The sequence below is a fragment of the Tetrao urogallus genome, assembly GCF_951394365.1.
Source record: "Tetrao urogallus genome assembly, chromosome: Z".
Classification (NCBI taxonomy): Eukaryota; Metazoa; Chordata; class Aves; order Galliformes; family Phasianidae; genus Tetrao; species Tetrao urogallus.
Window position 1 is genome coordinate 41,643,204 of NC_136816.1, and position 18,552 is coordinate 41,661,755.

The following is an 18,552-nucleotide window of genomic DNA, read 5'->3' on the forward strand; positions in this document are numbered from 1 at the left end:
GAGGCCTCAGCAGGAGAGGCTAAATGCTCGAAAAGGAAGTGGAGCAGAAGTAAGGATGGCAGCTGGAAATGGAGGGGGAAGATACTAAGAAATGAGAGGGAATAGAGAAGGGTAAGGTAGAAGCAGATTTATGATAAGAAAAAGGTTAAAAAAGTCAAGAAGCGAATTGAAGGTAGGGGTGTTTCTGTTGTCAGCAGTAACCTTCTCACAATTAAACAAACACTGGGTTAACTGCTTGCTAGGAAATGCCGAAGCCGCGCTAGAGAGCACACAGCGCTTTCTGAGTGAGCGGTGCCGGGCAGACGCCGCTCGCTGCGTTTCTCTGGGGATCACAACCGCGCTTGGGCGCGGGGCCGCGCGTCGGCAGGGGCAGCGCGCCTGGGGATGGGCCCGGCACCGCCTCCCCGGCCGCGTCCGGCCACAGAAATGCCTTGAAATAAAAGACTGAACTGCACAGCCTGCTGTCGGTGCGAGTTTTACTTGGTTTTCGCGGTGAGGTTATACGATCACCTAAGCCAGGAAGGCCCCGACAGGCCAGCCCAGCCCTGCAGGCCTGGCGCTGCTACCCCCGCGGTAGGCCCTCGGTGGGCCCGCAGGACGGCGGCAGCTCGGCTCTTCTAGGCATGCGCCGTCCGTCCCGGCTGTGCCCGGACTCCAGTTCCCAGCATGCAGCGCGCCTAACGGACTCGGAGCGCGGCGTCACCACCGGCAGGACGCGGCTCGATCCTGTCCAATCAGCGCCCGCGCGTGGTCTCGCGGCTCCGCGGCGCGGCGAGTTCGGGCGGGAAGCGGGAGATGGCGGCGTGGCTGCCGTTGGGGTAGGCGGCCGTGGCCTGGCTTCCAGTTCTACTTGCTCCTTAAGATAAAGATGTTGCGGCGGCGTCCAGGCGCCACGGGCGCGGAGTGGAATTGGGAGAGGGAGCATCTCTGGCTCTACCTTTTGGCTCTGGGCTTCGATCCGAAGGCTGCCGAAGGGGCTTCGGGCACCAATCTGCTGCTGGGACCGTAAGGCCGAGGGAGCGCTGGGGCGGAGGAGGGCGCGGGGGGCCTCCAAGGAGGGCGTGGATGGTGTGTGGCGTGGAGGCATCAGGATTGCTTCAGAATTTAAGTTACTGTTCGTAATACTTCAATATAAAGTAACGTTCTGTGTTACTCTTAAGTGAACGCTCTGTAAGCTTGGCTGCTTTGCTCCTTGTCATGTGGCTGTATGTGTGTTTTTAGGACTGCCTTTCACATGCCGAGCTACAGCACTTTCCACGTTATTGCCCTGTTTTTGTTCACTAAGCTGGACAAGCAGCGGGCAGTAAACACTTTCAGGTGAGTGATTTGTTCAGTGTTGTTTTGTTCAGTGCTGTGCACGTCGTAAAGAATATGGTGTAGCAATTAGTGAAGGGAAAAAGAGGTCTCTTGAGGAGTACTGTGGGAAAATGGCATTCTTTCAGTGGATTTGTTTCCCCTTTATCTGTAGTTTGTAAACTTATTTTAGACACAACAGCTTTACTTTGATAAACTTAGTGTTTCTGCAGAAGCAAAGTAATCTGTCTCTGCCTTTTGTTTTCCGCACCAAACACTGAATAATTTCTCCCAGTTTAGAGATTGCTGCTGAAAATTTTCAGTGTGATAAGAATCCCGTCTTCATGTTTTCTGGTATGGCAGAATTGCTTTAGTAGCTTACCAATTAAATAAACTGGGGGGAAGGATACAAAAGCTGTAAGCATTCAGGCTGCTTTTTCTGAGTCTAAAACAAGTACAGACAAATCTCTCTCTGAATAAGTCCATAATTCTCACATCAAGAGAAATCTTGTTTTAATATGCTTCTTGCTGTTTTTGGTCTGGGCATCATGCATCATTCTCAGATGGCATCACAGATAAAACTTTGTTTACAACGTATGAACGATGTAACTGAATACATGAAGATATATTAAAATATATTTTTTCCTCTCTCCTCTCCTGTTGCCTCTTTAAAATGGAAAGAAACTGTATGTTTCCAGATGTAAAACCTTCAGATCTTGAATTCAGGAAACTGTGCAGCTCATGGCTGAAAGAAATTTCAGTAAGTGTTAAGAGGAGTGGAAACTGATTGTCTGTTGGTTTCTCTGACGTCATTCTTTCTTTGTTGTTGTTTGCTCTGAAAGAACATTACTGAGTTTTAAATCAAAGGAATAGGTTTTAGTTAATGCCTTATTTTGTGTAGTGTATCATATCCTTCCTCAGTAAAAGCTGTATTACGACAGAAGTTGAATCTTGGATGCAAAAGCTGCTACGTATTTCTTCTGTTGATCATATTTGGTGGTTATGGAATCACAGAATATCCTGTGTAAGAAGAGATCCAAAAGCCTGTATGATGCTTGTATGGATGGAACTACAGAGGTTGCTCTAAAAGTACTGCCTCCTGCTTATTTCCTTGGAAATAGAACAGATAAAAGGAGCTAATAATTTCAGAGCAGCCTTGTAATTTGCTCTAACTTGGAAGATACTTGGTAAAATTAAATGAAAAGGTATTTATTATTTAAAAGTGATTTCAAATACTTTAAAAACTTAAGATTGCTCTTTACATATAGGGAAATTTGACTATAAAGTTTAAGGGCATTGTTCTAAAGAGACAAAACAAAATTTCTTGTTTTAGGTATCATTGACTTCTTAAGCCTTCTGGTGCTGCATTTGTTTAAATAGGAGATCTAGAAATCTTTATGTACTCGGGCGTTTTGAGTAATAGTGGACAAGATGAAACCTGCCTACAAAAAAAACCTTAGTAAGGTCAAAGAAGAACAAATTACAGAGTTAAGTTATCTCAGCAGAAAGTGAGAAGGAAAGCCTGAATGTTATTGTAAGGTAGAGATTGATAGTAGGAATGAGGAGGGTAGAAATTTCTGAACTTTACACTACACTTTATCTTGAAACTAATTTTTTTTGTATGGAACTATGGGTCATAGAAGAATGTTCAGAAAATATTAGTTTCTTTCTTGCAGTAGAATAACCATCAGATATAGTGACAAAGCAGATTAGGTTTTCATTGGACTTGCAAGCAAATAGGATGCAGTGCTTCTGTGTTCTTTGCACAAGAATGTTTGGTGGCTGTTTATAGCTATTATTTTTTTGACTAATTGTATATTTAAAATCAATTTCACATCTAGAATGAAGAGGGAAGTGGTATTCCTCAAGCTGCAGCTTCTTTTTTTCTTTATTCTGCTGGTCATAAATTTATTCACTTAATGTACCGGTTTGCAAGATATGTAGTAGTTAAAGATCTGAAAAAGAGCTCTGCAGGTAAGCTGTTATGGAACAGTAATGTTATTTCATTTATCACTGACAATTAATGTCTGAAGTTCTGAATGCATGCCAAAAGCTGAAAGTAGGTCTGTGTCGGTTGCTTAGCTCAAAATCTCTCACAAAGTTGCTGTGTGCTTGCATAGAACTCATAGAACAATGCAGACTGCGTGGCTTACTGTTACTTTGCAGATCTTGGTCCTAGGTTCATGTACATAATGTTGACTGTGCACCAACATGATGATTTACTCCAAAAGTGTTTTTTTATTATGTGCTCTTTTTCACAATTCGAGGATTCTGAAGGATGTAGACTACCTGTTGTAGACATTTTGTGTTTTCTTGGCATAAAGAACAGGAAAAAGGTGTGAGAGGGAAGGAGGGAATGGAGAAAGCTGTCAGAAAAGATAGTATACTGCATAACCTGCTTCAGTCCAGGTAAAATGGGCAACCTTGCATATAGTTCTCTTAATTAAAATTAGGGAGACTAGGAAGTTATCTGTTTCCTAAAAGTGAATCATGCAATCCAAATATTAATTTTCTTCTAGACAGCAAAATACCTTTTGTTAAAGCTGCGTGCTTCGGTCCTGAGGATTTGCGTAAGGCAGATGAAAGATGCAGAGTGGCACGTAATGAACTTCTGCGGATTTTACTGAGGAAGGATTATATCATCCGAAAATATAAGAAAACATCCCAGTGAGTAATGCCTTTAAAGAAACAGTATTTTCATAAAAGCTTACTTTTTGTGTGTACTTTTGAAAGGATCTGAGCAGGATGTATCTCACTTCCTTTGTGAGTTGTGCTGAATTCATTACTTTGCTCCACATTTGCCTCCTTTAATTAATTTTAACATCCTATTTGTAGGAAATTACTTCTTCAGTTAGGAGATGCTGTATATTGGGAGATGCAACTACCTGGTCACTGAGAATATAGAATTCTGCATGTGTGGCGCTATTTGAAGGATCTTACATGAGAAGATAACAGTTTCAGAATATAATGTGAAGTCTTTGCTTTATGGTGTAGGATTTTATTTGTGTAACTCTTAATTAATTCACCAAAATTTGCTGTTCTTTCTTTGTCTAACACTGTCAGAAAATTTTTTTTCAATTTTGTGTGGGGCTGTGTGGAGCCAAGAGTTGGACTCAGTGATCCTTGGGGATCCTTTTTAACTTGGGATATTCAGTGATTTATTCTTTCTCGTGAGAATTGCTTCCAGTTTGGTTAGAAATAATAATTAACTCTGTATACAGGCATAGAGTAGATTTTCATTGGAATTTACATAATTTAGGTGAGATACTTCACATGATTGGAGGGGTGTAGTGGGCAGTTGCAAGCTTTTTAGGAAAGAGCATAAAAGGTGGAGGGATTGTAGTGTAGGTAAAAAGAAATTTCAGTGCATGGAGCTTAATTATATAAAAGGAGATCAGTCCGTTTCATGCCTTTGGATCAAAATCCGAGATGTCACCATGAAAGGTGGTGTATAACATTCCTTGATTAGGGAAAGTTGATAAAGCCTTCTTAGACAAATCAAACGCATTTCAGGCCTCCAGACCCCAATTCAGACTGATGACTTCAGTTTATGCTGGAAAGGCCATGTAGTGGTGCATAAGCAATCTAGGCAACTTCTGTACTGCACTGAGGATGACTTTAATACAGTCACTGGGTGTGCTGAGTAGGAATTATTTTGGATTGACTGACTTAAGGGAGACTTGTCTGGAGGCATAACTGTCAACAGGAGCTTTATCATCAGCTCAGCCAAGATCACAGAACCTAAGATCCAAGGGAATGAGAGGAAGACAACTAGAATTGAAAAGACACTGAGGTTAAGAGCAGGTTTCTACTTGGCAGCTGTTATGAGGTATTTTTTGGAAGGAAGGGGAGCTGAGAGGTTCCGGGATATTCTCAGAGAAACCATTGTTGAAGCTCAGAAATGGTCCATCCTGTTAAGTGGAAGTAAAAAAAGCATACACTACAGGAAACCAACCTTTTTGAAATGGTGAACAACTTTTAAAATTCAGAAGTTAATAAGTAGCATAAAAGGTGACTGTGTTCCAGATAAGGATATGGAAGTATCTTTCAGGTGTGCAGCAATACAGTTAAATCACCCAAAGGGTGGTAATACCTCAAAGGCTAACTGGCAGCTCATCATGATTGGAGTTCCTGTGGAGTTGATCTTGACTTTATATTATTCTTCACTTTTATAAAGAGTCCGGATGAGTGGGATGTCAGATTTGCAGATGATGCCTTATGAAAACAGTCATGCTAGAACAAAAACAGGTCACGCTGGATTTGATTAACAAGAACTGTATGAGGTTTAATGAAGATGAATGTGAAATTTGGGATTGAACAAAGCAGCCATTTGATCTGGTGAATTACTGATGGGGAAGCAACTCTACCAAAAGCAGCCAGCAGTGAGGATTTCGTTGATCTGCAACCTGAGCGTGAGCCTGCAGTGTGCTCTGGCAGCAGAGGTGAACAATAGCATTCTGTATGGAAAAGGAGTACAGGCAGCAGAACATAGGATGGATTTATTTCACTCTGGTTTGCACTACTTATACTGCACCTGGAATACTGTGTTCAGTTTTGGTACCTCCAATTGAAGAGAGACATTGAAAACTAGGGAGATTCTTGAACAGAAACTCCATGCTTAGAACTTTTGAAAACTTGACACATGAGGAAAGGTTGTAGTTGGGTTTATTTAATCACTATCGCTATTTAATCACACATAGATCACTATGTTTTGTGGTGTAATCACACTTTTCCTGTATCTAAAGGGTAGCTAAAGAAGAGATGGAGGTACTTCACATTAATTTACAATGACAGAACAAGAGGCACAAGGTGCTTCAGGGGGGAAACTCTGGATATACAAAGAAAAAAAGTTTCATGTGAAAACAGTTAAAAACACTGAAGAGGTGGTAGAATTTCCTACACAGTTTTCAAGACTGGTCTTAACAGGGCCATGTACAGTTGATGAATATATTTAAAAGTTTATACTGATAAACAACTAAGAAATTTTTAGAAAAAATACATTTTGGGTCTAATAAAATTTAAGCTACTGCAGTGGAATATGACAGCTTAATTTACAAATTTTTAGTGGTTTTTCTGGCTGTCTTTCTTCTCAGGGTTGTGGTAAAGATCTTTCATATCAATTTTTACGTTGTTCCAAAATAACTTAATTGTTCAGATCTGGAATGAATATAATCATTTAGTGAGTAAAATTCTGGAAGCAGCAAAACAAAAGCCTGGAGTTTTGAGAATATGGGGTGACTGTAATTTTTTTTCTTTAGGTGTTTAATTAAAGAAATAAAACAGATGAAATGTGAATATGCACACCTCCAGCAACAGTTGCAGAAGTAAGTATTTCTGCTTGGAACTACACTAGATAAATAAAACGATTTCTAAATTAATTTATATGAAGTATTATTGACTTCAATTTTACTGTAATCCACTTGAACTTTTCTCTTTCATTTGCGTGTAGGATGGAATCAAAGGAACAAAGCAAAAAAGACAGAGCTGAGAGAATTCAAAAGGTGAGCTTTTGACCTTTCCTGCCCCTTCCACTGCCCTGTCCCACCCCTTTTCCCCCCCTTTGTGGCAGATGATCACCATATTTATAACATTTGTGTAATATTTATCGCCATACTGGTATTTCTGCTTCTCTACCTGTGGTTATGCTAGCTAGCTGTCTCTTCTGCCTGTATGCTATTTTGTTATTGTATTATGTTATTATAATAGCTGTTTTAACATAGAATTTTTATCCTTCTTTATCATTAAGGTTCGTAGTATGTGGACATTGATAATGGAAACCTTTTCATCTCTGAAAAAGGAAATGGAAATTGTAGAGTCTGTATGTGGAGGTCGTGTTGATCAGATCGTTTTCGATGGAAGTAATGTTGTTGTCAGTATCCCACGTCTGTTGGTTGACAAAGTTGAAAACGAAACACAAGAAGTAAGTAATTTTTGTCCATGCTAAACTGTTTTGCTTTTTTTTTTTTTTTTTTTTTTTTTTTTTTTTTTTTTATCCCCAAGAGTGCAATTAGGTACTTTAGAATTAAATACCTTTCACAGATTATAAAGATGGTTGCAAGGATAAACAAAACATGTAAAATGATTGTAAAAGCTTGTATGATTATGCTGCTGTTCTGTATTGGCAGTTTTTGAATTGTTTTCTTTGAAGTTTGACATGCAGTAACTGCACTGCTAGGTTTGTCTAGTCAGTACTTGAATTTTTGCCCAACTGAGACTATAAAATAAGTTCGTCATTTAAACTACAGTACCAAATTGATTTTGTTTCCAGCATGGAGTACAGGGTGGTATTTAGGCCTGCTCTATCTTTTGAGGCAGTGATTAAATGGAATAGTTCCATTAGTTTATGCATTTTTAGTTCACACTGCTTTTTAGGCTGCCTTCAAACAGATTATGCTTGAGAAAACCAATCTGAGGCTTAAATCAGGGGTGTGGAGTTTTTTCCTTTTTTCAAATTTTTTTTTAAATGAAACAGTTGGAACTGAATCAAAGTACGGACTGTGAATCACAATGCAAACATTATCCTTGCTGTGAATACAGAAGACAAAACTTCCTGTTACTGATGTGTTGTTACTGTTCAGTAACACGTTTTCCTTTTGCTTGCAATATTTCAAGGTGTGTACGGGAAATTTATATGAAGGTGAAAAGCTGAATTTTTTAACAGTCATTCAACTATTAAATGAAGCCCTAAGAATTTTAAGAGATGAATTGTATCGGTTTGACTCAAAAAACCACTTACAGCCCATTGTGAATATGGCTACGTTACAAAGTAAAATGCTATTGCATCTGGAAGCAGTGAGGTAATTATCTGGAATTTTTGTCTGGTTCTCTGTTGTTTATTGTGTAAATCGTGTCATCTTATCCTTGAGTCTTTCCTAAAAGAATTGCTTATAGTGGGAACGTGTAGATTTGGTTTGACAAATTCATATTTGTCTTGATCCATCCGTATAATTTTTAAACTGGAATTTGTTGTTAAGTAACTTCAGGTTTTTTTTTTCCCCTTGCTCCATAGATACTTTAGGGTTTGTTTCTGGAGACCTGGTTAATTAGCTGATTTGCTTTTTCAATATTGCATCAATAAGTTCTGAGATTGCAAAATTTTATCTGAAACTGAGTCAGGGAAAGTTTAAGCATGTATTTGAATGTAGTTCTTCCACTGTAAGAAGACAATGCAGCAGCTGTTTTTTAGGTTGTGAATTTCTGTTAGATTTTAGTGCAAGCACAAATGTGTTGTTGCATATCAGAGGTTTTGTAGGATAAGGGGAACATTTGATTGTTATTATGATGTGTTTTTAAGTATAATTTTTTCTCCAACATAATGGTCTTTCTTCCTTTGCAGACAAAGCATAGAAAATAAGTGCTTTGTTTTGAATAAATCAAATTCTAAAAGACAGAAAGAGTGGATAATGAAGTGGGAAAGCTCTCCTGGCTGGTCTTCATTCTGCAATCAGGATTTAGTAAGTTGTGCTCAGTTGATCTGATGCTGGGGAAGAGAAGGGATGAAGTGCATCTGTGCTGGTGTTTTCCGTTGTCGTATGATGCTGTACATCTTTGTTGAACTTCATGGTTAGTGAAGTATAGCAGAGTATAGCACAGTATAGCAGAGATTGCTTTCTGAAGTAGTTTTTCTTTGCAAAGAAAGTATGCTCAACTTAGTGACAGCTGGTGTGACTTCATTTAATGTAGTGAGTGGAACTGCCTTGACAGCACAAATAAGAGTTGATTAATTTATATATCAACAATACATCTTTTTCCCTCTGCTGTAGAAATTGAGCTTTCATGTGCTATTACTGGACATCTACTGAATTGTATTTTCCCCTTTAAAGGGATCTCCTTGATGAACAATAGAAATTCCATTCTGACACTCGCATCTGTACAGAAATCTAAGGTTATATCTTTGCCCCAGTAGTGAGCAAAAGCTGCATGTTGAGCCTGGCTTCTCATTTGCAGAAAAGCTACTATAAATAACTGCCTGTTAATTGCTGATGTTACACAGTTTTTTCTCATTGTTTGTGTAATTTTTCTTTTGAAAGGATCTGGGTGTGGTACAGGCTATATCAGAAGCAGAAAAAGATTGTGAAGATTATATCTTTTCTCAAAATCCAGGATCAGATTCAGGTGTGTGAACTAGAGAAGCTTTTCCTTCTTCCCCACCCCCACCTCAACTTTTATGAGTTTTCATGGAACCCAGAATCACTGAATTGTAGAATCACAAGTGTTGCAAAAGACTTCCAAGATCATCCAACGCAGCCCAACCATCTACTACATCAGACTACCACCAATATTAAGACTCCCTGCTTTTTGTTTGCAGATTTCCTTGTTAGACTTTGGTAATTTAGTTGTGAATGAATACGTAGAATAATTGCCTTTCATTTTGTCAACATAGTTCATTCAGGGGAGCAAGTGGAATCTTCCCTCTTGAACAGGCATTCAGGAGCAGCACAAATGGGTGCTGGCTGCTAGTGGCATCTGTGCCTGCAGGAGCTTAATGGGTTAAGCAAATGGGTTAAGATTCACCTGCAGTGGCTATATTGATTTATTTCTCTTTAAGTATTGGAGGAGCCTGTCCTGTGAATATTCTACATCTGTGGTGTGAGTTACCTGTATTGCCCACAAAGGCTCAGCAACAACAAAAGAAGAAGTAATACTAAAACGCTTACTTGCTTTTCTACATATTCTAGACCTTTGGGAGATAAGTTATGAGAACAGTGAATCAACCACCAGTGTCTCATCATCGTTAACACCAACTAGATGGTATGACTTTAACAAGAAATAGATTTAAAAAAAACAAACTAACAGCCAACATCAGTGGAAATGATGGAAACTTATTTTGTGAGCATAAGTGGAATATTTCAGTAATGCTCTCCTTGCTTGTTATGTCCACCTGATAGGGTAAGTAAAAAGTAAAGTAACTATGGCTTTCTGCACCTGGAGACTGGTAAGCAACTGCTGGCTGATAGTGTGCAGCAGCTGAACGGCAGGATTTTAGCTGCAACTTTTTAACTACATTCAATTAAGTTTTAAGAGGCAAAGGGGAGACTGGAGAATTCTTCTTCTCAGACTAGGTTGATGTAGATGTATTTTCATCATAGTCTGAGAATAAGGAAACAGATATTCCTGGGAGCCTTGTTTCTGTTTTTAAAAACAAATAAAGCAGCCTAAACAAACAAATCCAAGAGAAATCCCAGATTTGTGTCTTCTAAAATAACTTTTTTCTGTCTCTTATTAAAAAAAAATAAAAAATAAAAAAAAAAGATTAAAACAAGACAAAATTTCAGAAGTCTTCCAATGGGTTTTGACACAATATTTCATTAGTGCCAGAAAGTTTAATAAACTTGAATAACGGTATCACAAGATTGAAATCCTACAAATAGTTGAATGTTGCCTACTAGAAGAGAGGGAGTTGGCAAAGAAAAACAATGCTGATATCATATACTTTGACATCAGCAGCTTATTTGCATATGAATCTCAAAAATTGTCCAATTGCTTAATGGAATTTCTCTCAGTGACTTGTTACAGCGTGGATTATTTTCTATTTATGATTGTAAAGACATTCAGCAGTAAGTATTGAAATTTTAGGTTGTCTTCCTAAGAAGTGAGATCTGTATGTTACATTTTAGAGCTTTGCCGTTAATACTGCAATAATCAGAAATGATTAGACTTGAGTATGTGGTAGTCAGGTGATGTGTGTATGAATATTTAGGGGGAAGAACATCAAATCTGCAGAAGGTTTTCAGTTGCCTTTGTTAGAAGAATATGGAAGACTTGTTTATAAAATATACTGCAACACACCTTCTCTTTCACTCTGCTAATTAAGGGAAAAAGTTACATAATTACCAAGTTTGGGAGGCTGATACACAAATAGAGCTGAATCTGCTCTAGTTGTCACCTGTTCTCCCTATAGTAAAATTGCCTTCTGATGACCGGGACGAATTGAGGGAAATCGTAACGGACAGATACGGGGCACACAGGTGTGTAGTGGCTGTGCACTAAGTCTTGTATGCTACTTGTTTTGTTTTTCTCTAAAATGGCTTTTTTTTTGTTTTTTTTTGTTGTTGTTGTTGTTGAAGGATCTCTTCAAAATCTTCAGAATTGTCAGAAACATCTGAAAACAAAGACCTCTTAACTGAAAAGGTTATTCTTAAGTGATTTATTGCCTGTCCAATAACTTAAATGTCTTTAATATTTACTTTTGATGTTACTTGAAGCCTAGACTTAGTATGTTTTTCTGTGAATTTTTTTATATAGCAGTACAACTGTTCCTCTGAGTCTGTCCTAAACTGTGAAAACTAATTGCCATGAACTTCCTTAAGAAACAGGCAAGCAGTAGGAAATACGGGAACTTGATTATGACTTCTAGTACAACATCCAGTGTATCACAGATTTCCTGCCTGTGAAAACAGAACTGACTTTTTTTGTTGTGAGCAATTGTCAGACTAGGAAGTTCCTTTATGTTGTGTCTAAAAACAAGAGATACAATGTGTACTAGGGGGAAATTGTATGTACAGTTGTCCATTGTACTGTTGTTCATTGCAGCTTTTTGAAGGTAGTTGCAGATGATATTGTCTGTGTTCAGTAGTGACACCTCATTGTAGCCTCTGCTTATGTCCTACTTTTTTTTTTTTTTTAAATAAAATGAGTGTCACAATAACTTGTATTTAGTTAGAATTTAAAACCTTGAAATATTCTTGCTGATATAAATGCCAAGTTCGTTGCTCTCAGAATTTGTGCAGCATCTCCTTTATGCTAGTTTTCTGAGACTTGAATTTAAAACTTTTCATAACTACTGTATATTTCTCTAGGACTTGCGTATTGAACCAGACAGTGGGAGGGAAAAGCCCATGCCTCCAAGGATCTCGGAGGATGGAAAAGATGAGCTCACCTTATCAGAATCACGGGAAAACTCAGAAGGTCATGTTACCCAGAGAGATGCTCCTCTTGAAAAGAAGGATGTTCTTGAGAAAGCTAGAGAAGAATTGGCAGAAGAGGTTAGGAAAAGTTATTGTTGGTTGTTTTTTTTTTTGTTTGTTTGTTTTTTTAATAAATGTCTGTTCAGAAAAGAAATTGCAAATGTTTTTGTAAAGTAGTTCTTTTCATGTGTGTGTGTAAAAGGTTTTTTTTTTTTCCATGCTAGACAGTTGCCACTGAGTTTTAGGAGTGATGATGGCCCAATGAACTACAAGCGTAGAACAAAGCACAGAATATTTCTAAGCCACTGCAACGTGAATAGCACTTCCAAAAGAATCATAATGTGATTTTTAACACCTTTCATACTTTAGTTTCTGAACCACTGCATGTATTTAGAATTTGAAAGTCCTTTTTGTTTTTGAATTCTGTGGCTCAAACATTTAACAGATTTTGGGAATTTTAGCAAATATGTAACTATTCTTTTTTTTTTTTTTTTTTTTTTTTTTTTTTTCCACTTTAAGAGTTAAAAAAGGAAAGGAATTCCTCTAGATTATTACGTTCACCACATCTTGATTTGAAAATTAAATTATCTTTCAGTGAAAGAGGGCAATTAGTTGTCGTCTGTTCTATTTTTGGAACTCTCACCTTTATACTTACACCATTCTTGACCAGTATCTCAAATATCTTTTGAGTGTGTGTTTTCATTTTAAAGGTAGATTCATGTGGGAGCTTCTAATCAAATTCTGATTTTGCTACCATAACTTAATTTTGTGTTTGTAGAGTACTGGTCGTGTTTTAAGCCTGAGTAGTAAATTGCAGAATAATCAGGAGGTTCCAAACTAATCCAGTCACTTAAGAGAACGTGATTTGCTTGGAGTCATAGCTAACGGAAGTAAAGAAGTTATAATTATGCTTTCTCAGAATTTGCTCTTCTGTAATATTCTACAGATTGCAAAAATGATAACATCAGAGTCACCTCAGAGTGATGCAGGAAGAAGAATAGCATCAGATGATCTTGACTTTCTGGATTTTAACCCGTTTTTGACAAGGAAACAAATTCACCGAACTCCAGAAAATCTGCGTGAGTCTAAAATGCTGTTTATACTATATGCTATCACTAATGAGAAACGTAGCTAGCTCATTGGCATCGTACGTCTCACACATGAAGAATAATTCACTGAAGCTGCATGTAACCCTAAAGTCTCACTTGTGTAGCTCAGGATCAGCAAGTACTGTAAATTTGCATAAATGTTTCCACTAGCATAGATGTTTCCTGTGTAGAATCCCCTTCTGTTGTGAGGCAAGTGTCTTGGGAAAACTAAGCATAAACAAGTATAAAGGCGTTATTACATATATATATATATAATTATATAAATATATAAATATTTTATATTTATATAATATATATATACTTTTTTTTTCTAATTTCCTTAAGTTATTAACTGGACAGTAGAAAAGTTTGGTTGGGAGTGTGAAAAAAATTAAAAAATTTTATTTGTTTTTATTTCGTTAGTTTCTGAAATTAGAAACTCATGGAGAAAAGCTATTCAGTCTGAAGACTTGTCAGATGCAGAGCTGGTTTCAACCGAAGAAATAATAGATGCTCCAGTGGATGCTAGTCCTGCAATCCAGGATAAGGCAGCCATTAGTTTAGATGGGGGTTCCTCTTCATCTGCTGTACCTAACGTTGATTATCCATTGTCAGAACAAAAGTCCAAAAGAAGTTCTGCAGAATTTGCAGTTCTAAAGCAAATGATAAGTCAAATCAATGTACCTATGATTTGGGAAGAAACATCTGAGATACTAGAGGATTTGGACAGTGAAGAAGAATTAGAGGATGCTGTTTCTGGAGAAAGTTTTACAGGAAAAACAAAACAATCACCGTGCATGTATGTAGAGAAGAGCTTGAATACTCCATGTATTTCTTCAGAAGACAGTAGTAAAGTGAATACTCTACCCTCAGATCACCTTTTGGGTTTAATGGATAAAGATCTGCTGTGGAATGCGTCTCCAGTGTTAAGTTCTAAGAGCTGTGAAGTTGATGATTTTGGGATGCTGCATGAGACTACTCCAGAAGAGCTTAGTAGCAGAAGTTCTAATAAATTTGTGATGTCTGAATCTGGATTAGGTTTTTTAGGCAGTGTATTTATACCACATAATACAGTAAATCAAGGGAATATTCTTAATTTAAAGCCAAATCTAGATTCCCTGCTCAGCAGATACAAAATGCTGAAAAAAAGTGTATCTGGAGAAGAAGAGGAACTGCATGAGGTGTTTATTGGAGATGAATCTTTAAGTAATTTCTCAGACATAAGTCTTTCTCCAGATGAAGGAGAAAGAGGTGATTTGCAAATGTCTGTAGAACGCTTCAGCTTGGATGAAGAATTTGCCAAGATAAAATCACCAGTATCTCTTCCTGACAAAAATCCTTCCCTGCCATCTTTGCTGGTCTTCTCTAAACACCTAGAAGAAATGGCATCAAATATTAATGAAATCCCACTAGACCTGATAAATAAATTGAAGGGTAAGTGTCCATGTACTTTAGCAACCAGATTTTTGTCCATTTTGCCACCAGTTATACTACCACATGTGTCATCTGATAGCTGAACCCTCCTGTAAAAGTGTCGGACAAAAGATTATTTGCATGCTTATTTCTTATAGATGATGGGACAAAAGCAAAGCATATGTGTTCTATTTTTCTTGTTTTATGTATGTCTTTCAAGGATGAAAAAAGATACTTGTCTGATTTTCTAAAGAAACCTACAGCTATTTAAAAAAAAAAACAACAACAACAAAAACAAAAAAACCACTGTACGTGCATTAGCAGCAGAGTCATCTGAAGTGATATCTTGAGAATTCACAAAGTTGATTTGAAATAATGTGTTTACCCTGAGTATGTGTAACTCTTTAGAAATATATAGTAGGCAATATAAACTGGTGGAGTTCTCGGTTACGTGTTTGTAGTCTATGTGTCCTCTTTTGTTTAACCACTAGTGCACTGGTTTAAGAAACGCAAAGTTAACTTTTATGTACGTAAATAAAGATGGGCTAGTAATGGCAATACACTACTAAAACATGTGCTTTTAGTGACATACTAGAAGTCTCAGGAGCAGTGAGATTTATGCTTTTGGTGAAGGATTGCCACTTTAAATAACCAGACAAAAGGTAGTGCTGCTTTTTCAAGTAATGCTTGACAAGGAAAACTTACTATATGCAGGGACTCGCATTGTTTGTAAATGTCAGTGGCTTAGGTTATATTGCTTAGTTTACCTCACTTTTAGTAAGAGAAACAAAACTCTGCTGCAGTGCATCTGCTGGATACTGCTCTGTAAGATATTTTTCAGAAGGATAACTTAGTCTAACTTCTGAAGACAAAATCTTTCCTTTTATACCCACTTTGTTCTGTATGACTTGTACTTTGGTATTGTTTTGACATAGTGTTTTGTGAAGAGATCTTGTAAGTGTGTGACAGTGACAGTGCCATTTGCTTTTTTCCATATCAAAGCACTGAGTAGATGATACTTTGGTCTAATCTACTGCCAGTGTAAAAGGCAACTTGATACAGAATCATAGAATTCCTGGATTGGAAGGGACCTCAAGAGATCAAGTCCAACTCCCTGCTTAAGCGGGCATCGTACAATAGGTTGTACAGGTAGGCATCCAGTTAGGTCTTGAATGTCTCCATACAAGGAGATTCTACAGCCTCTTTTGGTGACCTGTGCCATAGCTTCATCACCCTTCATCTTCATGATTGTATGGAACTTCCTATGTTCAAGTTTTAGGCCATTACTCCTTGTCCTATTGCTGCGCAACACTAGGAAGAGCCTGGTCTCATCCGGTCAGATATATGTATATATTAACATGAATTAGATCTACCCTCAGTTATCTTTTCTCCAGGCTGAACAGACTCAGGTTACTCAGTCTTTACTCCTACGGGAGATGTTCCTGGTCCTTCATCAATTTTGTGGCCCTCTGTTGGAATCCTTCTACAAGATTCCTGTCTTTCTTATACTGGGGAGCCCAGAACTGGGTACAATATTTTAAATGTGGCTTCACCAGGGAAGAGTAAAGGAGGAGGATTACCTCCCTTGACCTGCTGGCCATGCTCTTTAATGCTCTTTGGTGTACTGTTGGCCTGCTTTGCCACAAGGGCACACTGCTGGCTCATGGCCAGCCTGTTGTCCACAAGAACACCCGGGTCCTTCTCCGCAGATGTTCTCTCTGGCAGGTCATTCCCCAGTCCGTGTACTGATGTCTGCAGTTTTTACTCCCCACATGCAAGGCTATTATTACTCTTACTGAATCTCATTAGGTTCCTCCCTCCCTACTCTCTAGTTTGTTCAGGTCTTGTTGAATGGCAGCATCTTCTTCTGGTGTGTCAGCCACTCCTCACAGCTTTGTATCATCAGCAAACTTGCTGAGATTGGTTTCTATCCTTTAATTCTGATCATTGATGAAGACGTTGAACAAGACCAGACCCAGCACCTATTTATGGGGGTTTAATGCTAGTTACAGGCCTCCAACCAGACTCTGTGTCATTGATGACAATCCTCTTACCTCTGCCAGTCCTCAGTCCGCCTCACAGTCAACTCATCTATCTCACGCTTTCTAGGTGTCATATGAAGGATGTTGTGGGAGATGCTGTGTAACACTTTGCTAAAGTCAAGGTAGACTACATCCACTGCTCTCTCCGCATCTACTCAGCCAGTGATGACATCACAGAAGGCTACCAGGTTCGTCAAGCATGATTTCCCCTTAGTGAATCCATGTTGACTAATCTCAATAACTTTCTTCTCTTCCAATTGCTTGGAGAGGGTATCCAGAACAAGTTCCATCACCTTTCCAGGGTTGGAGGTGAGGCTTGTAGTTTCCTGGATTCTCTTTCTTGCCCTTTTTGAAGACTGGAGCAACAATGACTATCCTCCAGTCTTCAGGCACCTCTCCCATTTGCCAAGAGCTTTCAAAGATTATCAATAAGGGAGTGCTTCGGCAGCCTCCTCTGCCAGCTCCCTCAGCACACATGGGTGCATCCCATCATGCCCCATGAATTTGTGTGCACTGATTTTGGCTAAATGCTCTCTGTCCAGATCCTTGACCAACAGGGAATCTTTCTTTACCTGGACTGTCTTTCTTAACTCTGGGGTTTGGGATTTCCTGAGGGGCAGTCTTTGTAAGGGCTGAAGCAAAGAAAGCATTGAAAATCTCCATCTTCTCAGTGTTCCCTGTTACCAGGCACCTACCTCATTTTGTAGGGGACCCACATTTTCCCTTGTTTTTTAAACACTGTTGATATGTTTAAAAAACAAAAACCTTTCTTGTTATCCTTTACCTCTTCTTCAAGGTTTAATTCCAAGCAGGCATTAGCCCTCCTTGTTTCATTTCTACAGGCACTGGCAACATTTTTATGTTCTTTTTAGATGGACAGACTGTTTTTTCATATTTCATGGGCCTTCTTTCCTTTTAGTTTATCCATGAGTTCATTGTTCATTCACACAGGCCTCTTGCCACCTTTCCCCAGTTTCTTACTCTGCACTTCAGTAAGAAACTAGGTGATGCAGTGATCTTAAAATTGGACAAAGTGGTGTTTAAGTGTCAACCAGCTTTAATGGGCCCCTTACCTTCTAATGCTGTAGCCCAAAGGATGCCTCCAAGTAAATCTTTGAAAAGGTTGAAGTCAGCTCTCCTGAAGTCCAGGGCAGCAACCCTTAATGCTTTGCTTCTTCCAAACTTTTTAACTAGGCTTCCAAATTTTCTCTTAAAATTGAGCATAAATGCTCATGCTGTATATTTTCCACTTAATTCTCCTATATAAATAACTTAGTAACATGAAATTGTGACTGTACTGATAACAGATGATTTTATCAGACTTCAACTTGAAGTGCTCTTTTATACCTATTTTTTTACTGTGTGCTAAATGTTGTTGGAACAGTATTTCCTGTCAGTTAATTGAACATTTCACAGCCATCAAAATTGGAAATAACATTTTATTACTTTTTTAATACATGCAGATACTTTAGGGACAGTATTTCTGTTAGTTAATTGAATGTTACACAGTGTTAACCAATACATTTTTTTTTTCCTCCAGATAAAGAGAAGCTGAATGAGAAGCTGAGCACAAAGGAACCACCATCGTTATTAAAAAACTTGTAAAACATACGAATAATGGTAGTATTAAAATTATGCTGCACTTCAGTACTTTGTAATTTCTCCAAGCACTGTCTAGGTGATAAGTTGCACTCCTATTTCTTGCCAGGCCTGTGTGCCAGACTTCTTGTCAGTGCCAGTTGCTTGCTTTGATCCCTTGTGTCTCAAGTCATCCATACTAATTTTCTGTGAATAACTCAAAACTTATGT

At 38.3% G+C, this 18,552-nt stretch overlaps 1 protein-coding gene across 1 annotated transcript; it reads left to right on the top strand.

The window, feature by feature from the left end:
- Positions 1-868: 868 nt before the first annotated feature.
- Positions 869-18,348, top strand: HAUS6 (HAUS augmin like complex subunit 6; the record flags this gene model as incomplete). Its single annotated transcript, XM_079548265.1, has 17 exons — positions 869-1,005; positions 1,222-1,317; positions 1,975-2,053; positions 3,135-3,267; positions 3,813-3,960; positions 6,552-6,617; positions 6,743-6,794; positions 7,040-7,213; positions 7,906-8,090; positions 8,630-8,747; positions 9,324-9,408; positions 11,195-11,235; positions 11,371-11,424; positions 12,093-12,278; positions 13,147-13,279; positions 13,712-14,722; positions 18,284-18,348. 17 exons carry the CDS (start codon positions 869-871, stop codon positions 18,346-18,348), a joined length of 2,763 nt encoding a protein of 920 aa, XP_079404391.1.
- Positions 18,349-18,552: the final 204 nt, after the last annotated feature.